The sequence below is a fragment of the Castor canadensis genome, chromosome 6 (assembly GCF_047511655.1).
Source record: "Castor canadensis chromosome 6, mCasCan1.hap1v2, whole genome shotgun sequence".
NCBI lineage: Eukaryota > Metazoa > Chordata > Mammalia > Rodentia > Castoridae > Castor > Castor canadensis.
The window spans coordinates 134,807,853-134,832,748 of record NC_133391.1 but is presented as its reverse complement, the minus strand read 5'-3'; the positions used below and the strand labels follow the sequence as shown (position 1 = coordinate 134,832,748).

Sequence of the window (24,896 nt, the reverse complement as noted above, 5' to 3'; positions counted from 1 at the left end):
TACTCATCATTGGAATTGGAGCCCTGTTGAAATCCAGGATTTCCTCAACTGAAAATGAATCTTCAAAGATTTTGTGAATTTTCAAATGAGGTCACATTCATAGATTCAGGATGTTTAGACTTGGGCATTTTTTTGGTATTACCATTCAATACACTAGAGTAGATTTTATATAATTTGTTGATGATTTATATCTGAAATGCTTGATACATTTTTAATTTGTTTGAGGTGGACAAACAATACTATAAAGAGATTTTTTTCAGTTGCTTGTAAATGTACATAGCTGCACATAAAACAGAATATTTACTCCCTTATTGCAAACAATAGAAGCATTGTATCCCTTGTACTTGTATCATCAAGTGAGACGAAATGGCAGTTAATTATTGTGACTTAGTCTCTAAAAAAATAGAAAAATAACAGTATTAAACTAATGCATGTATGATTTCAGCATTTGACAATCTGTCTTCTTTTCATCTTTACAAAGTTAAGGTATTCACTGTGATCAAAGTAAATGATAGCTGTATATAAAAATGTCACAAGGAAATCTGTTATTTTGTACAATTAATGTACACTAATTAGATTTTTTAATTAAAGTATTCTCAGAAATAAGAAAAAAGTAACAGTAACACTTGGCTTATAATCCTTTAAATGCTTCCCTAAAAGTGGGAAAAAAAAATAAACCTCTGGAATTTTCCTCTTATCCAGGATAACAGTCATTATATTGAAGAACAAATAATAACTCTTTCTTTTTCCTCAATAAAGTTTTAAATTTTTCTCTCTGTCTTATGGGAATTATTAGCTAATCCTTGAAGAAAACAATAAATTAAAATGAATATTCTGCTCATACAATAGTAATTTTACTAGCATCCTTTCTTTACTAACAACTTCCATTACAATTCTAAATCTCCATGGCAGCAGTAATTATTATCCAGGGTTTAGAATATATGGCTGATGCCTTACACCTCATCCATTCTACACACTTACAAAAATGTTTGTCATCTATGATACCATACCCACTTTTTATCTGCTAAAGGAAATATTTTCATTTTTCAAGAATGCAAACTGCAGACCCCAGAGCCTCGAGGATCCTCTTGGTATCAACTCTGGAAAGAAAATGATGATATCAAAATCTGAAGGTCTCAAACAAGGCACAATTCTGGTAAATTAAGTGCTATTTTTACTTTATGCTATCTTTCCAAACGGAATAAATTCAGTACCAACCTAGAAATAACTATGTGAAGTACTTTAATATGCATCATTGACCACATAGCAAGAATACTAATATGTAACTCTGGAAATTCAAACAGGACTGCAGCACATGTAAATTGGCTACCATCACATGTAATCTGGTTCCCGCTGAAGTAAGCCAGGTGAATGTGTCACTTATCTTGTGGAAACCAACTTTTATAAAAGTAAGTGGTTGCATTTTTCTATGCAGTTATTGAATTAAGTCAACAAATATTTGTTCATAACTTGGTATGTGTGTGCAAACCACAGCCCCACTATGGAAGGCATGAAATTGGCAGCTCGAGGATGTGATCCTACCCACAGCTCTCCTTAACCAGCTATGTAGGCCTCATCTTCCCAATCTGTTGATAAAAAAGTTACCTACAAGGTCCCCTTCCAGATACAGACTTTTTCCATCTCTCATCTTTATTCTTTGTGACGTAAAAGAACTTGTGCTTATCTTACTAGTTTCAAACCCAGTTAAAGTACAAAGAATTATAGATAGAGTTACAATTCTTGACATCACTAACAAAGGAGAGCTAGCATCTGTGATGAGTGGATTATGAGAAGCCCATGAGAACTGGACATAAGCAAGGCAAGCTGCAGCTCTACTGTTTTTCCTAAGATGTTTATCTGTAAACTGAGACTGACACAGCCCACGGCCACAGAAGAGAAAAATGCAGAACAGCTGCTTCTCCTAGGCTCTTTAAGTTCTGAGAAGCAGGAACGCAGGTTTCTCCTGTTACAATGTCACACCCCTCCCAAAGAACTGCTGTTCCACCCTGTTTACCACTGGGTATAAAAGACTCTCTGAAGGAGGAAGCGAGACTTTTGCTTTTTGGCTTTTTGATGGGGAAGGCTTTTGGAAGGGAAGAGAATTGCTTAAGGGAAAAGATTGTTGAGGGAAAGAATTCCTAAAGGGGAATTGCTAGCAAGCCTGAGAGCCAAGATCTTAAGAAAGCTAAAGAGAGAACATAGGACAGTGCAAGTCTGCACTGAGAACTTTATACATAGGCTTTAGAAAAGCTAAGCTAAAGAAAAGCTACAGAGAACATGGGACAGTGCAAGTCTAAGGACTGAGACTTTAAGAGTCATGCATGTGCAGATTTTAGGCATGGCTATTGTTTGCAAGTCTGAGCACCAAGGCTTTAAGAAAGCTAAAGAGACAGTGCAAGTCTGGGGGCAAAGACTTAGGTATTATGCTAAAGAACAGCTAAGAGAAAACATGGGACAGAGCAAGTCTAAGAAAAGAGGTTTTAAAGAACAGCAAAGCAAGGTTTGAAAGACTTTAGAAGCAAGGTTTTAAAGAACTGTAAAGGAGTGAGGCCTTAAAGAATAAAGATAGAGATAAGAAGCAGAGTAAATGAAAAGATTAATAGAGAAAAGAAGCAATGAGGGTTGTGCGTCTCCATCCCAGTGCCCAACACACTTGATCCTACTGTCTGTCTCTTTTCTGAATCTCCAGTCTCCCCCAGTTAAGCCCAGTTAGGTTCAGTAATAACCAGGAGCAAGAGAAAGCTCACTCCTACAAGGGAGTGAGAGAAAAAGCTTGCTCCAAGCATCTATTATGAACTTGTGTTTTATCAGATTTTATTCTATGCAAATATATTTTGAAGGACATTTTTAACCCTTGTTAAAGCCAAATCCATCTGACAACAAACTGCTTTAAATTCTGAGTTCAAACCCCAGTACCACACACAAAAAAATGATGTTTGATACCACTTAATTGATGGTGTAATTATAATACAATCTTCTGCTTATTTTCACTTAGCTAAAAGGACTGATAATGCTGTAACTTCTCCCATATAGATTAACCATTTACGGTGTTTGTCACCTTTGTCTGTATTTAGCAGTTTATTGTGTTTTATATTATGTGACTCTCTCTTAAGTATATAGTTGATCATATGATATTGCTATTTTTGAATATATTAAGTTATTTTTGTAAGTCTTGAATTGTTGAATTGTGGCAATCATGTTTAATCATAAATAAGTGCCTCTAGGAAATCCTCATTACAAAATGTAGCTCTTTCATAACTAGCTACATTAAAAGTGGGCGGAGTTTGAGATTTTGTTTTCTAAGGAAAAATCTTGAATGGAAATTATTTAGATTTAAGTGGGGACTTGGGGGTACAAAGAAGGGAGGAAGGGCATCCAGTGTTCAGTGCATACTACTATTTCCATTTGGAAGTAAACAAAACTAGTGTTTTTAATCTCCCAGAAAAGTCATCTTTAATCATTGTACTACTGAAACATGATTTTGATCAGTGTAATATATTAAAAGCAAGTTTTAATCTGCTTTTCAGACACATTTTTCTAGCTTAAATCTGACAGTAAGGGGAGAGCTTCAGAGTCAAAATACATCACTGATTTTAAATAGTAGCAACCAAAAAAGAGAGGTAAGTACAGCTCTGTGTTGTGCAAACATTATGCATTTCGCTCTGAATTTTTTGACATGTTTTATAATCGCATGTAGACTCTTCAGCAGTGATGGTGTGCTTCTCCATAAGTGGCAGGTATTATTTGCTTTGCACTTCATTAGATTTAAGTGTGATTTTAGTCTTGTTCTTTCTAAGAAACTGGGATAATTGTGATATTTACAATTAACATGCCACGTTTGACGTATTACTCCTAACTACCACAGCAACTGTGTGTTTTTACTTTCACCTTGATAGCAAATGATACAATTGTAACTTTTCTCCTGAAAAACTGACATTATAAAATGCAGCTGGTATCTGAAGAGCAGATTTGGAGAAACAGTTTCTTTACAGAAAGTGCTTTTATACTGTCCAAGAATACATGTGAAATTTTTGAAGTTTTTTTCATTTAGTATTTGGGAAATCTGAAACAAAAATTAAATGGTAAACCCTAATTCAGATTCATGCTGAATCAAACAATGTATACACGTGTGAGTAAATGTAAAAATGATAAAATAAATAAATGATTAAAAATACAATCTTGAGGGTTTTCATAATCCTTGTCCTTTTATGAAATAAGGTCAAAGTAATTGTTTTATTCCCCTCTTTTCCTGGGAGACTTTAAATATTGTATGTGGATAAGCAGAACCATGGGAGTTATATATATATATTTGGAAGCTATTAATACTCAGATGTTCTTGTAAAATTGCCGATTTCAAACTTTCCCCATGTAAATGATCTATGCGTCCTTAACGAAAAAGAAAATGCATGCCCATAAAGCTTACCTCTTCATAAAGAGCACTAGCTTATCAATGAAAAATGCAAAGTGTTCCCCGTGCAGAAAAGTCAGCATTTCACAAAATCCTGAAAAATGTACATGTAGATTTTTTTGGAGGGGGAAAGTATTTTTGATTCCTAAGTATGTTGTGTTAAAATTTTATAATTAGCTTTATTTCTCCTCAATGTTTATTAAAAATTCTCCTGGACATATTTATTCTATATTATATCCTAAAGGAAAATTAAACTTACATTGATAAAATCACTAAAAGTGATCATTTTGTAATTGTGTGATTTCACTACAGTCACTAATCTTGATAAGACCCAGCCTCCACATCTGTAAGTTCAGAGAATTGTTTTAGATGTGTTTAAAGTCTCTCTCAATGGTCTGATTCTGTGTTTATCTATTCTGTGTTTCTGATGCATCAGCAATGGTCTGCCTGGAGTGGCTTAAGGAGTTTGATCAGTATCTACTGTATACAAACATCTCCTCTTTTAGTTTCCTTTTCTATCCAATCTTCCCTATAGATGGAGGAATTGAAATGTTCCAGGCAAAAGGCAGGTACAGATACTTGAGCCATTGTTATTTAGCCAGTGATACCTTTGCTACATTGATTTTTCAGATCTATCAGGGTTATAGAGCAGACAAGTTTCATTAAGGTTTAGGTGTCACACCAAGAGAGCTCAAGAAGCTGGAACACTGAAAGCCATCTATTCCACAGTGAACTTCAGTTAGGACCTAAATTATAGGTGACTAAGACATAAGTCACTAAGAAGAGACAGTATGCTAGGATAAAAAGCACAATGAGATGGGTATATATTATATATGCTTGAAGTGTGTGTGTGTCATTGTATGAAAATTATATCTTCATATCATTAGAATTGTAGCACATTAGAATTAAAAGAAGACATGGTGGTACTGGGGTTTGAACTTGGACTCAGGGCCTTATGCTTGGCAGGAAGGTAGTGCTCTGTCACTTGAGCCACTCCGCCAACCCTTACGGACTTCACACTTTCTAGTCAAGCTCTCTACCACTTGAGCTGCACCTCTAGTTCTTTTTTTGTTTTCGTGATTTTTTTAGGCAGGGTCTCATGCTTTTTGCCCAATGCCAGCCTCAGATCACAATTGTCATACCTACAATTCCAAAGTAGCTGGTATTAAAGTTGTGCACTACTATCCCTGGCTTGTTCTTTAAGATCTCACTAACTTTCACCTAAGCTGGCTTCAAAACATGATCCTCCCGTCTCTGCCTCCAAAGTAGCTCGGATTACAGGAAAGAACCACCACAATTAGCTGACATTCTCTATGTATAAAGTTATAAAAGATAAAATTATAAATGCTTTTTTGGTAGTAATAAATTTGACATGAATAAAGATTTAGAATAATTGAAGGGCAGTTTTAAATGTAAACTCAATGTTTTCTCTTTTTATAGTAATTTGACTAAGTATACTGTTCGGTAGAAAAATATGGCCTGCAAGAATTCAGTGTTCCAGAAGAAGTTCTAATAGGTGCTCATCACTGTTAACAAACTTGTTTAATCATTTTCAGCTTGCTATTCAAGTTTCCAAAGATGGGATCCCAGGCAGAGTGCCATTATGGGTTATCCTCCTGAGTGCATTCGCAGGACTCTTGCTGCTAATGCTGCTCATATTAGCACTGTGGAAGGTGAGTTTCAAGTCCCTCTGACTCTATTCCAGACTACAGCAAGGTGGTGAAATATATTATGATTTGCCCATGCTGTGGAATGTGGCATTGTACAGCAATGAAAGAAATATTGAAATGAATTTTAAAATGATATTCAGACATGTGCACAGCTTCCTCTAATTTTTAAAAAAGAAAAAAATCTAACTTATTTTGTGATAAATATATCCAAAAATCAATGGAGGATTTCTCTATTAGTTAGGATTATCAAAGACTATTTAACATTTTAAGTTTTTGAATAAGTATATATTACTTATAGCAGAGAAGAATGAAAACTTTCTTTTATAGCAAAAATAAAATTGAATTCTATGTCAATTTAAAGTCATATAAACAGTAGATTCATGATTGAAATAAACCTTGTCCTAATCACATGACATGTATGTATCTTAAAGACCAAATAGTTCTTTGATGTACAGGCATACATACCACATTTTATGTAATAATCGTGTGCCTGGGTAAGCAATGGATAATTTACTAATTAGTTGCTGTAAGAGAAATCTTAGAGTTTCATGGACTCTTATTTCAAATTATTTTATAAGGTTGGGTGACCATCTATTTTCTGTCAGGTTCAGCTGGTAATTTACATAGGATTTTGCTTAAGCTTAGCTATACAAGACTTTTCAGACAGCTATATCATTTTCAAACAAGCTGAGATAATAGCTTTTTTTTTAGCCACTGTTCCTTTCTGACTCTTCTATAATGACTGACTTCCTCTTTGGGTGTTTACTATCAGAGGAGAATATGAACAAAGCCATGTTAAACATGTAGATAAATGACATTTAATTCAGTTGATAGAGTCTGTGACTTTTCTCCTGCAAAGTCTACAAGACAGAATTCTCTGCCACATTCTAAATCCAGTCCTTCATCTGAATTACAAGGTGTGAGTGTTCTCTGTAATACCTGGCTTTGCCACATCGTGGTACCCCAGGCCTGGCTTATTGGTTGTGTTTGAAATGCAGGAAGTGGTTTCTTCATACATAAGCACCTCTAACACAGACTGTTCCTGATGATTTCTGTCAGGATGGTCCTCTAGTGTGAGCACTGCACTTGCCCAAACAATTTTAGGAAACCACTGGCAAGGGAAAGGAAAGTCAGAGCTGATATTTGAGTAAGTTCTCTCTGGCCTCTGGCCTCATGACTGTTTAAGACAGACAAACAAAAAGGAAGTTTTATACACCTGTTTTTTTGGACTCTAGTCTGAAAAAAAAAAAAACATAAATGTAAAAGTAAACACATTTTTCCATCCAGTAAATGTAGTGTTGATACATCTGTGGCTTCTAAGACCTTTTTATCCCCAAAGGTCATTTAACAAAGTTTGTCTTCTTTTTTTCCTGATTAAATTTTTTATGGTTCCCCATCGGATTTAAAGTAAAACCCAAACTCCCCGCCACCCCCTTCAAGGCCTTCTACGATATAGCTATTTGTGTTGTTTAATATTCTGCCCCACTAGGCTGTAAGCTCCAGGAGGGCAAGGGACAGTATCTAGTTCATAATGCCTGGTACATGTAGACAGTTGATAAATATGTGTAAATCAATCTCACTTACTGAGATGCTCCCTTCTTGAGGCCAGGTCATGCAGATGTGGGAAAACAAGGGGACTCTGAGAGCCAGTCCTTGGTCTGCTGGAGTCCTCAGGCTGGAGAAGAGAGTGACACCCTTACCCAGAGTTACAGTGCTCTGTCCTACCACCTCAATCTCTCTTTCCCAACTAGGCTGTGGTCCTCTGTTCCCCTGGAATGCAGATCTGCACTGGTTTGGGGCCATGAATCTGGGAGAGCTCCACAGGGGTCCTATAGGACATGGACAAATCGCAGCCCCTTACCTTGCTTGGAGCTGGACATTCTGCACAAAGCTTTCCTCTAACCTGTTTCCTATGGCCCTAACATAACATAACATAACTCACTAAGTGATGTCATTTTATTAGTGACAGTCCAAACTGTCTTGACCAGTAGATTTAGTTAGTTAAAACATTTCACCGGGAAGCCTAGGAGTCATAGCTATGTTTCCTAGGTAAAAGGGAAGGGAGCTAGCTCATATTGAGTGTTCTCTGTGTGCCAGGAACTGCTTTAACTTTTTCTGCCTTAAGCATTCTTACATAATATTCACATCAACACTATAAGGAAAACACTGTTATGAACCTCATTCTGCGAGGAGACCGAAGCACTGAAAAGTTAAGCATGTTTTCCAGGATCTAAGGCTAGCAAGGATTTGAATCCTGTGCCAACACTATTAATTGTTAGCACTCTGTTGTCCTTTTTTGTCCTACAACAACCTTTTCAGCCAAGCACTGAAACTACATTTTATACCTAAGGACATTAAACAAGGAGAATAAGTAACTCTCCTAAGATCACTAGCTAGTGAACAGCTGGATTCAAGTGGTAACCTATCCAGAGCCCATCCCTTTTTCAGGGTACAGGGGTTGTAAACTCTAAAACATATAAAAATATTCAGTTGTAGAGGAGGACCCCTGTTTGGATTCAATGTAAAGAAAATGACAAGCCACAGACAAACTGTGAGAAAGTGGAACCTGCCTCTCCTAACTTAATTTATACTGATGTCTAAGCTCCACCACTGAAGATTTATTTATGGATCTGACTTCTATGTTCTTTGTCCGGTATAACTTATTGGGGGATACAGATCCCCCATTATCTGCAGTTTCTCTTTCAACAGGTTCAGTTACCCAGTCAAGCATAATCTAAAAATACAGAATAGTGTAAAATGACTTGAGAAAGAAAGATCACTTTCAAGTAACTTGTATATGATGTTATAGTTGTTTTATTTTAGTATTCATTATTGTTAATCTTCTAATGGATAAATTAAACTTTATCATCATAATGTACACATAGGATAAAAGAATGTGCCTAGGCTTCAGTACTATCCAGTTTCAGACATCTGCTCGGGGTCTTGGAACATATACCTTGTAGATAAAGGAATACTAGTATAACACCTCACCATTTTTAGTCTTTTATGTATTAATATGAATTTATCCATCCAATATTTATTCCATATCATGTTTATTGAGCACCTCTTTTTATCCATGGGCTATTTAATCAGACCCTTTGCCATAGATATTGAATGAGATAAATAAAAAATGGTCATTTAAAATACAGGAAGGAAAACAGAAACAAGCGTACAAAGAAAGTATACAGGCTGAAACTTTTTTTGTTTCAAGTTTTTTTTTTATTCATATGTACATACAATGTTTGGGTCATTTTTAACCCCCTCGCCCCACCACCTCCCTTACCCCCCACCACCCCCTCGCTACCTGGCAGAAACTGTTTTGCCCTTATCTCTAATTTTGTTGAAGAGAGAGTATAAGCCATAATAGGAAGGAATAAGGGTTTTTCCTAGTTGAGATAAGGATAGCTACACAGGGAGTTGACTCAATTGATTTCCTGTACATATGTGTTACCTTCTAGGTTAATTCTTCTTGAACTAACCTTTTATCTAGTTCCTGGTCCCCTCTCCTATTGGCCTCAGTTGCTTTAAAGTATCTGCTTTAGTTTCTCTGCATTGAGGGCAACAAATGCTATCTGGTTTTTTAGGTGTCTTACTTATCCTCACCCCTCCCTTGTGTGCTCTCGCTTTTATCGTGTGCTCAAAGTCCAATCTCCTTGTTGTGTTTGCCCTTGATCTAATGACCGCATGTGAGGGAGAACACACGATTTTTGGTCTTTTGGGCCAAGCTAACCTCACTCAGAATGATGTTCTCCAATTCCATCCATTTACCAGCAAATGATAACATTTCGTTCTTCATGGCTGCATAAAATTCCATTGTGTATAAATACCACATTTTCTTAATCCATTCATCAGTAGTGGGGCATCTTGGCTGTTTCCATAACTTGGCTATTGTGAATAGTGCTGCAATAAACATGGACGCCCAGGTGCCTCTGGAGTAACCTGTGTCACATTCTTTTGGGTATATCCCCAAGAGTGGTATTGCTGGATCATATGGTAGATCGATGTTTAGCTTTCTAAGTAGCCTCCACATTTTTTTCCAGAGTGGTTGTACTAGTCTACATTCCCACCAACAGTGTAAGAGGGTTCCTTTTTCCCCCACGCATCCTTGCCAACACCTGTTGTTAGTGGTGTTGCTAATGATGGCTATTCTAACAGGGGTGAGGTGGAATCTTAGTGTGGTTTTAATTTGCATTTCAATTATTGCTAGAGATGGTGAGCATTTTTTCATGTGTTTTTTGGCCATTTGAATTTCTACTTTTGAGAAAGTTCTGTTTAGATCACTTGCCTATTTCTTTATTGGTTCATTAATTTGGGGAGAATTTAGTTTTTTAAGTTCCCTATATATTCTGGTTATCAGTCCTATGTCTGATGTGTAGCTGGCAAATATTTTCTCCCACACTGTGTTCTCTTCAGTTTAGAGACCATTTCTTTTGATGAATGGAAGCTTTTTAGTTTTATGAAGGCCCATTTATCTATGCTATCTCTTAGTTGCTAGGCTGCTGGGGTTCCACTGAGAAAGTTCTTACCTATACCTACTAATTCCAAGTATTTCTTACTCTTTCCTATATCAACTTTAGAGTTTGGGATCTGATATTAAGGTCTTTGATCCATTTTGTGTTAATATTGTATAGGGTGATGTACATGGATCTAGTTTCAGTTTTTTGCAGACTGCTAACCAGTTTTCCCAGCAGTTTTTGTTGAAGAGGCTGTCTTTTCTCCATCGTATATTTTTAGCACCTTTGTCAAAGACAAGTTGGTTATAGTTGTGTGGCTTCATATCTGAGTCCTCTATTCTGTTCCACTGGTCTTCACATCTGTTTTTGTGCCAGTACCATGCTGTTTTTATTGTTATTGCTTTGTAATATAGTTTGAAGTCGAGTATCATGAAACCTCCAGCATTGTTCTTTTGACTGAGTATTGCCTTGGCTATTCATGGTCTCTTGTGTTTCCATATAAATTTAACAGTAGATTTTTCAATCTCTTTAATGAATGTCATTGGAATTTTTATGGGAATTGCATTAAACATGTAGATTACTTTAGGGAGTATCGACATTTTTACTATGTTGATTCTACCAATCCATGAGCATGGGAGCTCTCTCCACTTTCTATAGTCTTCCTCTATTTCTTTCTTCAGAAGTTTATACTTTTCCTTCTAGAGGTCGTTCACATCCTTTGTTAGGTTTACACCTAGGTATTTGATTTTTTTTTTAGGCTATTCTAAATGGAATTGTTTTCATATATTCTTTCTCAGTTTGTTTGTTATTAGTGTATAGAAATGCTAATGATTTTTCTGTGTTGATTTTATATCCTGCTACCTTGCTATAGCTATTGATGATGTCTAGAAGCTTCTGAGTAGAGTTCTTTGGATCTTTAAGGTATAGGATCATGTCATCTGCAAATAGGGATATTTTGACAGTTTATTTACCTATTTATATTCCTTTTATTCCTTCTTTTGCCTAATTGCTCTGGCTAGGAATTCCAGTACTTTGTTGAATAGGAGTAGAGATAGTGGGCATCCTTGTCTAGTTCCTGATTTTAGAGGGAATGGTTTCAGTTTTTCCCCGTTAAATATAATGCTGGCTGTAGCTTTGTCATATGTAGCTTTTATAATGTTGAGGTACTTTCCTTCTATTCCTAATTTTCTTAGAGCTTTTATCATGAAATGGTGTTGGACTTATCAAAGGCTTTTCCTGCATTATTGAGATGATCATGTGGTTTTTGTCTTTGCTTCTGTTAATGTGGTTTATTACGTTTACTGATTTTCATATGTAGAACCACCCCTGCATTCCTGGGATGAAGCCTACTTGGTCGTGGTGAATGATCTTTTTGATGTGTTGTTGAATTTGGTTTGCATTATTTTATTGAGGATTTTTGCATCAATGTTCATTAAGGAGATTGGCCTGTAGTTCTCCTTTTTGAGCTGTCTTTGCCTGGTTTTGGGATAAGTGTAATACTGGCTTCAAAAATGTGTTAGACAGTTTTCTTTCCCTTTCTATTTCATGGAGCAGTTAAGAAGGGTTGGTATCAGTTCTTCTTTAAAGGTCTGATAGAATTCAGCAGAGAATCCATCAGGTCCTGGACTTTTCTTTTTGGGGAGACTCTTGATTGCTGCATCAATTTCACTTTGTGTTATAGATCTATTCAGGTGATTAATATCCTCTTGGTTCAGTTTTGGATGATCATATGTATCTAGAAATCTGTCTATTTCTTTAAGATTTTCGAATTTATTTGAATATAGGTTCTCAAAGTAGTCTCTGATGATTTCCTGGACTTCCTTGTTTGTTGTTATCTCCCCTTTCGCATTCCTGATTTTATTAATTTGTGTTTTTTCTCTCCTCATTTTAGTCAGGTTTGCCAGAGGTCTGTCGATCTTGTTTATTTTTTCAAAGAACCAACTTTTTTTTCATTGATTCTTTGTATGGATTGTTTTGGCTTCTATTTCATTGATTTCAGCTCTTATTTTTATTATTTCTCTCCTTCTCTTTGTTTTGGGATTTGCTTGTTCTTGTTTTTCTAGGAGTTTGAGATGTATCATTAGGTCATTGATTTGGGATCTTTCAATCTTTTTAATATATGCACTCATGGCTATAAACTTTCCTCTCAGGACTGCCTTTGCTGTGTCCCATAGGTTCCGGTAGGTTGTGTTTTCATTTTCATTGACTTCCAGGAACTTTTTAATTTCCTCTTTTATTTCATCAATGACCCATTGTTCATTAAGTAATGAGTTGTTCAGTTTCCAGCTGTTAGCTTGTTTTTTTGTCTTTACTTTTGTTGCTGAGTTCTAGTTTTATTGCATTGTGATCAGAGAGAATGCATGGTATGATTTCTATTTTCTTATATTTGCTGAGGCTTGCTTTGTGCCCTAGGATATGATCTATTTTGGAAAAGGTTCCATGGGCTGCTGAGAAGAATGTATATTGTGTAGAATTTGGATGAAATGTTCTGTAGACATCAAGATCTATGGTATATTTTAGATCTTGGATTTCTTTATTGATTTTTTGTTTGGATGACCTATCTATTGATGATAATGGGGTGTTGAAGTCTCCCACAACCAATGTTTTGGAGTTCATATATGCTTTTAGGTCCTTCAGGTTATGTTTGATGAAATTGAGTGCATTGACATTGGGTGCATATAGATTGATAATTGTTATTTCCTTTTGGTTTATTTCCCCTTTATTAGTATGGAATGTCCTTTATCTCGTTTGATCAATTTAGGTTTGAAGTCTTCTTTTCAGAGATAAGTATTGCTACTCCTGTCTGTTTTCAGGGACCATTGGCTTGGTAAATCTTTTTTCCAGCCTATCATCCTAAGTCTATGCTTATTTCTGTTGGTGAGATGGATCTCTTGTAAGAAACAAATTGTTGGATCTTCCTTTTTAATCCATTTCATCAAATGGTGCCTTTTGATGGGTGAATTAATTCCATTAACATTAAGTGTTAGTACTGATAGGTATGTGATGATTCCTGTCATTTAGTTGTCTTAGTTGTTTGAAGGTTTGATTGTGTGTACCTAAGTTGAGGTTACTCTCTACTTTCTAGCTTTTTCTTTTCCTGTAGTTTGGTGCTGCCTGCCCTTTCATGGTTATGTTGGGTTTCACTTTCTGTGTGCAGAATCCCTTGAAGAATCTTTTCTAGTGGTGGCTTTGTGGTCACATATTGTTTTAGTTTCTGCTTATCATGGAAGACTTTTATTGGTCCATCTATATTGAATGATAGTTTTGCTGAGTAGAATATCCTGGGGTTGAAGTTATTTTCATTCAGTGCCCGGAAGATCTCACCCCAAGCTCTTCTTGCTTTTAATGTTTCTGTTGAGAAGTCTGCTGTGATTTTGATGGGTTTACCTTTGTATGTTACTTGTTTTTTCTCTCTTACAGCCTTCAATATTCTTTCCCTAGTTTCTGAGCTTATTGTTTTAATGATGATATGTTGTGGGGTAGTTCTATTTTGACCTGGTCTGTTTGGTGTTCTGGAGGCCTCTTGCATCTGAATGGGAATATCTTTCTCTAGATTTGGGAAATTTTCTGTTATTATTTTGTTGAATATATTACGCATTCCCTTTGCTTGCACCTCTTCTCCTTCTTCAATGCCCATGATTATCAGGTTTGGTCTTTTGATGGAGTCGGTCAGTTCTTGAATTTTCTTTTCACAGTCTTGAGTTTTTTCAGTAATAGTTCTTCGGTTTTTCCTTAAATTACCATTTCATCTTCAAGTTCTGAGATTCCGTCTTCTGTTTGTTCTATTCTGCTGGATTGGCCTTCCATTTTGTTTTGCAATTCTATTTCATTCTTTTTTCTGAGGTTTTCCATAGCCTGAGTCCCTTCCTCTTTAATGTCTATTTTTGTCCTGAGTTCATTTATCTCTTTATTAATCGTGTTCTTTGTTTCACTTTGGTGTTTATCCAGTGCTTCTATGGTTTCCCTTATTTCTTCTTTTGCTTTTTCAAATTCTCTATTTTTGTTGTCTTGGAATTTCTTGAGTGTCTCCTGTACATTTTGGTTGACCATATCCAGTATCATCTCTATAAAATTCTCATTGAGTACCGGTAGTATTTCTTCTTTTAAATTGTTCTTGTGGACTTCATTGGTTTCTTTGGCATAGTTTATCTTCATTTTTTTGGAGTCTGGATCTGAGTATCTGTTTTCTTCATTCCCCGCTGTTTCCTGTACTAATTTTTTGCTGTGCAGAAACTGGTTTCCCTGTTTTTTCTGTCTTCCCATCATTGCCCTTGGTGTTGTTATTGTCCCTGTACTGTGTGCAATTAAGTATTTTCTAGCTTGTAATAATAATTATGGTGATATTTAGAATGGATGGTGAGAGGAGATGGAAAGCAAAGAAGTTAAAGAAAAAGGAAAAACAAATGAACAAGTAGAAAAAAACCAAAACAAACAAACATCAAAAAAGTTTCAAAGATATAAACAGGGAGAGATAGTGTACTAATCAACAGTAAGCTGAACAGGCATTAGAGAAACAGAAAGAGGATTGAAAATAAAAAATAATAATAATAAAAAAGGAAAAGAAAAGAAAAATAAAAAGGAAAAGAAATAAAAAAGGAAAAGAAAATAAAAATAAAAATAAAAGAAATAAAAAAGGAGAAGAAAAGAAACATAAAAAAAATAAAATATATATATATATTTAAAAAAATTCTCCAGGTTCTAATACAATAAAGATTCAGTCTTAATAATTTTGGTGTTCTTCCCTCCCTCAACCTCCAATCCTGGAGATGGTGTCTCAGGAGTAGTTCTATCATTGTTTCATCAAAGGGGAGCAAAAACTAAAAACAGCACAAAGGAAAAAAAAAAACCCACAAAGTGTCCCAAGTTCAAATGCAATACAGTTTCAGTAAGTTTTTCAGCATTTGGTTATTGTCTAATCAAAGGGAGAGAGAAAAAAAAGAGTCTGGAGACAGTTCTGTGAATGGCTATCTGAGGCTGTGGCTTGCCTGCCCGCTGCCGTCAGCCTGCTGTTGCTGGAGGCGTTATTTATGCAGATCTCTGGGGTGAGCTTAGCACTCACCTAGCCCTGCAGGCTTTGTTTACTCAGAGTTCTCCTGTGCGTGAGCCTCTGCTACAAGCTTTCCCCTTCCAAGCACACTGGGGGAGGTGACACTGCACCCGCTTTCTCAGGCCTGCGTCTTTATTTACAGTTCATGTGGGAAGTATGTCTTCCCCCCCTCTCCTGTGGAGTTTTCCTCCCACCTCCACTTTTACAAGCTTTCCTGCTCCTGGTTGCTGGGTGTCTGCCACTGCTCCTGCCTTCTCCAGCCGGCTTGTTGTGAGGGATTTCCCCTTTGGTGCACGGGGCGCCCCGCCCTCTTTGCTACATGTCTTTTTTGTTGTTATTGCTTATTATTCAGTTTCTCTTTTTTCCCTGGGTGGGGGTTGGTCTGTCAAGGGGGCTATGCTGATCTGGCCCAGGATTGTCTGTGGGAGTACCAGGTACTGCTTAGCTCACCTTGTGGTCTGCATCTTCCCAAGTTGTCTGGGCACCAGCATCTGGCGGTGGCTTGGAAGCCTTCCTGGTTTCTCTGTTTAACATGAAGTGGAGATGCTCTGCGCAGGCTGGAGGTGTGGAGGAGTCAAAGTTTTACCTCTTCTTGGTGGTTTTTCTTGTAAGGTGTATATCTCCAGCATCTCTCCAAGATTATACTTTAGGAGGCACGCTTTCTGCTTCCTCCCTGTAGCTGCCATCTTGGAATGTTTTTCAAGTTTTGATTAGAATCTATGCATTCCAGTTTTCATTTATCAATTATAGTCTGTTAATCTCCAGTGTAATCACCCAACTTCCCTCAGAAACCTAATGTTACAAAATGGGTTGAGTGGAAAAGTTTAGACAACAGAGATCAAGTTTTAAAATAGGACATTTAAGGTACAGAAGCAAAGGAAAGTTGAAAGGAAGCAAAGAGACTCAAGAGAGGAAGGAGCAGGCCCAAAACCATGCAGAGCAGGAAAGCAACAAAGTGTTAATTTCACCCACTCTTGTGAAAATCTCAGCTGGTCTATTTTGAACTTAGTACATAGACACAAGTCAAGGAGCCTAAGGGTTTGTGAATCTGGAGCTTGTACAGTTGGCTCAAAGAAAAAGACCAGAGACATATAGGAAAACACCAATATATTACTGTTTTCATGTCCATAAATTCTGTTATCTCCTTTCCTCATCCAACTAGACTGCCATGTGGAAGACATGAGCCCTGAGTAAGATTTCTCCAATCTCAAAATACTTATTTTTGACCATTTGCCTTCTCTAAACCCTAAAGTGGTTTTTTTTCAAATATGTGATTCCTACACATAATTTACCATAACTTCGTGATTAAAATGATGTAAAAAAGTACAGAGTTATCATACTTTGAAAAAATTAACTCATTGCCCTTTGCTTGAACTATTTTAGTCTACTCTGAAAATTTTTGTAAAAAGTATGCAAAGTGAAGAGTCTACTTCCCTATGATCCTTAAAAATAACTATTAGGATTAAACTATGTAAATATAATTTAACTTATTTAATATGATTATAAATAAGATTAGGTCATTGTAAAGGTCCCTCCCAGATGCCATACTCATTTCTGTTATTCTGTAACTTTTTATTATGCTCCAAATGACAAAGAAAATTGAACTATGACTTACATTCACCTTTATGTGATTTTTTTATTATAGCTAATAGCTTAATTTTCATATTTAAATGATGTAGGATCCTTCAAGAGGCTTCTCATACCAAGCCTATATGAAAATGTTCTGACAACTTTACAGTTAATCCAGACAACTCAGAAATCTCCCTAGCATTCTACCTACCCATGGTGCACTTACCAGACTATTTATCAGCTCTAATAACCTCTATTTCTCTGCCACATCTTTGGGGGGTGGGAGAAGTTAATGGCAAAGTAGAAACAGTGCCAGTTAACTGCAATTTGTATATCTCACAGAATATTCCTCAGAACTCTAAGCTAGCACAATGCATGTAATTTTTGTACTAAGAGACATGAGATACTTAACCATTTAAAGTAAAACATGAAGTAGCAATTTGATAAATATCATTTATTGATGTTAAATATTAATAAGTCAATGAAAAATTACTTATCAAGTATCCAAATTGGTTGTATGCCCATATTTGCCAATATATTATAAAATTAGGTTTTATCCAAGGAGATTAGTATTCATTACCTAAATTAAAATATTCATATTATGTTTTGTATTTTCTCAACAGATTGGATTCTTCAAACGGCCACTAAAAAAGAAAATGGAAAAATAAATGCTTTATAAGAGAAAACAAGTAGCAATTATTAAATGATCTATCCTCAGGTTTGCCTCAAATATGTGACAAGAAGTTTGTAAATACAACCAAAGACATGGTCACATAACTCTATTCAATCAGGAATTAATCACTTGGAAAATGGCAGATCAAGCATGGTCCAAAAGCAATCTCACAAAGATATGTTTTAGAAAAATGATGAGAAATATTTTAAAATAATTACTCATTTTTGTTGAGTAAGCAAAATTGCACTGTTGAAAGAAGAAGAATCAACACAAATATGTTTTTATGTTAAATCACCACCAAAGTGTTTAAGGAATACACAAAAAAGTTTTATGATCTTGTGTTCATTGAACTATTTACTTTCAAAAGAGTATAAAGTGAGCATTTTTTCCCCTGACTACTGATGGATATCCACCATTGGCATCACAGCCAGCATTTGGAAATGCCAACAAAGGAATTACCTGCAAAAGATCATTTTTTCCAATTCAAATGAAAAGGTTTTCCTCTCGTAGAGTCTATACACAATACAGACTGAAAACAGAACTAAATCACAGAGAATATATTCGACATCCTTTTATTTGTTTCTGTAATTGGAAAGTTGTTTTCCCAAAGTGATTGGAAATGCAATTGAGCTAAAATTCTAGGTAGAAGATAGAGTGGTTGTTTAAAAAATGAATGCACTGAATGAATTATTTTAAACTTTTATAGAACACGCTTGATTTTAATATTAAGCTCTAAAATACAAAACTTTCATATAGTAAAAAACACCTTATGTAGTTTTGTGTACCATAACAGTGAGTTGTCATGAAAAGCCACATTATATGTGGGATATGCCAGAATGATTTCTGAGTTAAATTGATGCCCCTGAAATGCTGAAATCTTTGCTGAGCAGCTTTTGAATGCTAGTGGTTCCAAGATGTTACATAAATTAGGAGCTTTCTCAACTCCTTGGTACAGGGTTTGTTCAAACCCCCCAAGCTGTGAGAATGTTTATTTTTAATTTTTTAAAAATATTTAATTTTCCAAACACATTTATTATTTTTATGAAAAGAAAGTATTCCATTTCAATATTGCGTTTTGCCAAGAACTCACTGCTTTTGAATGTGGCTTATCAATATTTAAATAGAACCCAAGAAATGTATTTTAAAGAATTTCCAGTTTGAAAGCTCAAGCCAGCAGAAAGATATCACACTTTTGTATATACTTCTTTGTTCTTGAAATAATCATTATAATTCTTTGGACTCTGCTGTAACATAAACTTCCAGGTTGATCCTTTTTTTTTAAATAAGAAAATAACAATCAATTGAATGTATAGTATCTGCATGTGTGAACTACTGCTGTAAAATTTGCTGATACGTCTGCAACAATTCCATTTCTCCAGTAATTTACCATCACAAAACCAGAACCTGTCCGTAGCCTGAAAGTGCTTTCTTCAAAAAACAGAAAATCAGCAGAGAAATTAAATGCCATGGGTTTATTTTTTTAATCTAATTTCTGAGGAATTATCTGAGGACTCAGATTCAGCCTACCTCTTGGCTTTTTGCCTCCACATCTAAGATCTTGAAGGCTCAAAGGATGAACCTTAAGAAATCCCAAGGTCATTAGTAGCTAGAAGAAAGGTAGTAGAAAGCTGGAATAAAGAAGAAATTTTCACCATTCTCAATATCTCTCTGCACGTTCTTTTTCACCTGCTCTTTCTTTGCCATTGAAACTCAGGGTTTCTCCTATTGAGAATTACTATGTTGCACACCTCCAGGGATCACCTGTGCAGCAGACCTGCTCCAATCTCAGCACCTTCTGAGAAATTGAATAAACTTAAATTCATCCTTGGTGTCTGTGACAGCTAGACAAAGCATTCACTGAACTATGCATGTTCATATTAAACTGAATACGTTGTTAAGCCAAAGGGGGAAAACATAAATTAGGGCATTTGAACTTCAAGAAAACAGCGGGAGAGCACTTGGCCAGATCAAATAACTGCCTCAGCCATTTTCCTACCATAATTTTTAGCATTAGTCATTCCTGGCTATTAGTAGAATATTTAATGGAGCAGAGATCCCATTTCCACACTGTTATAATTTGTTGAGGTCTATTTGAGTATATATACATGTATGCACACATGTACACATACAAATTGAATACAAAATACCTAAATAATCCCAAATGAGAGGCTTACAAAAAATACAAAAGCTACACCAGCCACAAAAGTTGGTTTCCTCTACTTTTAATATGCTATGTATTTTCATTAATATTTAGGTTCAGCTAACATTTCAACAAGTATCTAAAAATATAAATGCAGAGACTTGGATTTTAAAAATGTTCACCGATGTCCCAAATTAGCTTATTACAAATGTTCTAAAACATAAATGATTAAGAAATATACTAGACTCCATAATTTTATTTTAAAACACTACAAAAAGTAACTTATATTTAAGACTATTTATGAGATTAAGGGCAAAATTAAATTTCTTTTTAACTTTTCTATTTAAAAAATGATTATTACTTCCATTGTGAACTGAGCTGTGTATGAGATCCATTTTCTGACCATTTACAATGATATATTGGTAAATAACTTAACAACCTGTTCTTCTGGAGGAAAAAAAATCCTCAATTTTATTATTTGCCATTTTCCATGGTTTAAATATTTCCTCCATACTCACTACCAGTATGACTCTTAACTAGCTTGCAGTATTCCTGGAAATGTGTGTCAGCTCTAAGGAACTAGTACAAGCTGACTTTAGCACACCACTGAAAGAAATTACATGACAGATAGATTGATAAGTAGATAGATGTGCTGTATCTATATACATACCCAATCATACAATATAATCATATTTCAAATTATGATGAAAATACCATTTGTATTAATCCCAGAAAACAATGCTACATAATAGCCTGTTCTTCAATTTCAATATCTAAAAGTATAACATTCCTTTAATATTAGTTAAATGATATGAGCTTGCCCAAGAAGAAAGGAGTTTAATTTTTAAAGACTAACTTCTGAGATATGTAGGAAAACACTAGGGGTGACCCACAGTGAAAAATCAGATCTACTCAATAGACACAAAGAAGTTTTCTCTTTCTCCAGGAATCCAGGGCTTTTCAAGCGATGTGAAAGATCTTCCTTTATAAATATTTTTAACTTCTATGTTCCATTTTAGTCGCCAATGATCCAATTTGTTAAACTATTTTCCTCTGAGCACTATGTTCATGAGCTATTTAGACAGTGACTATATTTTGTGTCTCATACATGTGCTTGGAAAGAGACTTGTGGGAGAGATACTTTTACAAAATCTGATGCTTGAGCAGCCATAATAATTTTACCTACAAATGCAAATGCGTACTCACATGCATATATTTGCATAGACAAGTGTCCTCTTTTCTTTTTATTAAACCAAAGTTAGGCTCAATTGGAAAACAAAAATATTTGCACCAAAAGAAAAAAATACTTGGGTTATAGTAGAGCTATTCTGGATTCAGGCAGAGGCTGTGAGAAGCCCTGTCCATGTTTTTCCATAGGGTCACAGCTTGCACACTGTGAATGGAAGCCCATTGACTTTCACGTAGTGTGCTTTCCAGTGAGCGACATGTTTGTTGAACATGTCATCAACTCTGTGAATTGTCTTTCTTGTTGACAACACTGAGTGAGCAACCTGGAGAAGACCCAGGCCATGCCTGTCTCCTGCACCAGATGCACATTACTATTCAAATAAAGTGGCTCCTGGCAAATATGCTGTTAAAAATAGTATTCTGTGCACTCTTTGTTTATTCCCAAAACTTCTCAAGCACCTCTCCATCAGTCTTCTCCGCAAAGAGATTTTCAGGAAGACTGAAGGAAAAGTCTGTTAACAAAACATACGACGTGTTTGCTGTAAATACCAGCTTCAGTGAATTGATCCAGAATTTCTGATCTTCTTTCCTCAGTTGCTCTCCAAAGGGTTGACTTGGCATAATGTCGGGACAAAGTGAAATGCATTTCAGAGATACAACATCTTCAATAGATTGGGACACTATCAGCAACAGAGCCAGTGGGGAAGCTGGAGGAATTTAGCATCCCGAAATCCCCATCCTCATTCAGGGAAATATTTTAAACGTTGAAAGAAGGGCTTTTCTCTCAAATGTATGCTATTTTTTAACTATAATCTACAAATCAATTGCAAACATCAGACTTTTAAATGCAAGCACAACTTCAACGTGAGTTCTCTGGGCCTTCCAATCAGACAGCTATCCCTAAGACTGTACTATGTAGAAATCTTCAAAAGACTGCTGGATGTTAACTATGTCAACTCTGTAGAGGAAGGAAACCCAAAAAGGCTACATATGGGGCTGGGTGTATAGCTCAATTGTTAAGTGCTTGTCTAGCGTGTGTGAAGCGCTGGCTTTAGTCCCTCGCACCATACAAGGGGGTGGGGACGTACATGTCACTGTTGCCCAAGTGGAAGCACTGTTGTACAACACTATTACGTAGAGCAATAAAAGCTGTTAAACTGTAACATTGTACTCTTGTGAACAAATCAGTGTCTTTATTCTACTATTAAAACTTACCTTGAATTTAGAAATTCAAAGAGATTTTAGCTATAAACCCTGAAGAAAACAAGAAGTAGCATGTGTAGCTACTTCAGCGTAAAGCCCCATACCATAAGCCCCAGATCTATTGTCTCCCACAATACCAGCACCCAGGAGGCCCAGCTCCTGACTAACGGGAATGAGCCTTTCTGCCAGGATAGAGAACCTGAGCTTAACTCCTAAATCCCCTACTATTCTCATACCTAAAGCTCAGCTTCGCACCTCAGACACACAGGAGCTACACTTCTTCCTGAAATTTTACCAAAAAGTATGCAAGGATATGTTCTCACTTCCTTTGCCCTCTGATAAGCTTCACATACTGCGAAATCTTTCCCCAGTGTCTAATGAAATTAGAACTTTATACAAGACTTCTTTGCACTTTCCTTCTGCCACAGACTGGAGCATTTCAATGCCAGGAAAACCAGGCAGCAGGAAACAGAGCCTATTTACAGGCTCCTTCTGCCTTCTGCCTTCTCATTGGTTTCTTCTCATCTTTACTGTGGGATGTTTTGTTTTGAAGGGAGGACTTCCTCAACAAGGCTGTTCTGTGCCTTGTGCTCCTTATAGTACCTCAGGCAGTGGCATGGTATCTCTGTTGATGAACAGAGTGTCAGAAAGCCTTTAATTGTCACACTGCTGATGTCATGGCAATAAACTAAGGACCAATGACACTCATCACTATGATTATATTTGGTGTTTGCATACTTCAAGTCACAACCTCATGAAGAAAAGAGAGTGTGTCATTTTAGAGACTCCTCTGCCATGGTCTGAGACTTAATGTCTGATTTTTTATTTCAGTTTGACTTATGTATATAAGCTGAGACAAAGGTTTTTAAAGAAATCTTCCAAATGACGCCAAGGTGAAAGCCAGATGTGCAGTTGAACAACCCCTGTTGACCTTGCTGTCCTCACTTTGGTTTTTTAAGAGTTGGAAAGAGATTGGGAAAATAGGAGTAACCATAAATTTTCCTTTCCTCTTCAGAGTAGACAAGCAGAAGGGAGCTACCACACATATATCCAATGCCAGGTGACATCTTGTACCTTGAGAGTCAGAAAAGAAATAGGGGTAGGGGAGAACATGAAACTCATTATTTTTTCAGTCTGTACCCTTACTCTACAGAATACTCTCATATCTGTGAGACTTCCACATGCTCTACCTATAATACTAACTCATGTATTTTGCACACATAAATTATAAATTAAGCAAGAGCAAAAGTATATTTTTATTTACAGATAAACCAGGGCTAATTTCCTGGAGTTTAATATGCCTTAGGCTCAAGTAAAAATGCTTGAAGCAGCATCTCAAGGCTTCTTCATTCTGGAACATTTCACATGGGAGATCCTAATAGAGTTTTGTGCTTGAGACATCCTCTGCACTTAGGATTCAACAGAGACTCTAACTTCCTGATTAGGAAACATCAACCTGTAGGAATGATAGACTGTGTTACTACTACTGTGAGACTGTAAGAGTATTAATAACAGTGTTAATGATCATATCTATTTCATTACAAAGAAAACTATTGCCCTAAAATATCTATCATACTCACATCCAATAAACTTTTCTGCATGAGCTAACATAAAGTATATTGCACTGCTCGTTTTTTCTTTTTTTAACTTACCTCAAACTAAACTTATTAAAACAAATAACTGAAAGGTATATGCATTTCCATAAGACTTATTGGACAAATTCATTAGAAGAAAATGTTTGATGACATTTAAGAACAGAGAAACACAAACTTTGTTGACTTCAATAATTTACTAATTGCCTAATTTAAACCTTTCTCTACTTTTAGTTGTGCCTAAAAAAACTCCAAGGCCTTACCCATGTGAGGCAAATGCTCTACCACTGAGCTACATTGATAATCCTAAACCCAGTTGAAATGAAATTAGTTTTCAGTTAATAGTCATTTAATCTGATATAATTAGAAATAGCTGAAAGAGTAAAAGAACATTCTGAATGTCCTATGTATGGAATATCCTGTACACTAATTTGAGGTCAAAGGTTTGATATTTTTGTATAATTTTATCTTATCTTGTGTATCAGCTGTGTATTTTACGTCAAGGTAAGTGAGCATCCTGTTTTATATATTAAATTTTAAAAATGACTCAAAGAAGAATGAGACTGCTGTGATTTTAATGTGACTTCTTCCAAAGCACCAACTTTTTTTTTTTAATCTCCTTAGCACTTTTCACTCTGAAAGGAAAAAAAAAACAAAAAGCAAATTAAGGCTGTCTGTGGTGTTTCCTGTACAAGATACAGCAATGGAATTAGTCTCTTGCCATCTAGAGACAAAAACCACAGAATCTATATTACTACATATCTTCTCCTAATGAGCTTTTTTAATAATAAATCATCTGCTGTGTAATAATAGATTGGACCACTGATGGTATAGAAGGAAAAACCAATTCAAATGTTTCTCTTACTGTGGACTCACACACTGACTACTTCTTTGACCTTGAAAGACTGCTCCTGAAAAGCAAACAAGCAATTCTGTAGCAGTGGACACAAAC

At 35.9% G+C, this 24,896-nt stretch overlaps 1 protein-coding gene across 2 annotated transcripts in view; it reads left to right on the top strand.

The window, feature by feature from the left end:
* Itga1 (integrin subunit alpha 1) overlaps nucleotides 1–22,312 on the top strand; it is a 159,076-nt gene extending 136,764 nt beyond the window's left edge. For both annotated transcript variants that reach the window (XM_020178086.2, XM_074077506.1), the window contains exons 25-29: nucleotides 1,052–1,156; nucleotides 1,305–1,409; nucleotides 3,528–3,620; nucleotides 5,965–6,081; nucleotides 17,772–22,312. In XM_020178086.2, the coding sequence (XP_020033675.1) occupies nucleotides 1,052–1,156; nucleotides 1,305–1,409; nucleotides 3,528–3,620; nucleotides 5,965–6,081; nucleotides 17,772–17,816 (465 nt within the window). In that variant the 3' untranslated portion in view covers nucleotides 17,817–22,312. The remainder of the gene's footprint in view (nucleotides 1–1,051; nucleotides 1,157–1,304; nucleotides 1,410–3,527; nucleotides 3,621–5,964; nucleotides 6,082–17,771) is intronic.
* The last annotated feature ends 2,584 nt before the right edge of the window (nucleotides 22,313–24,896 follow it).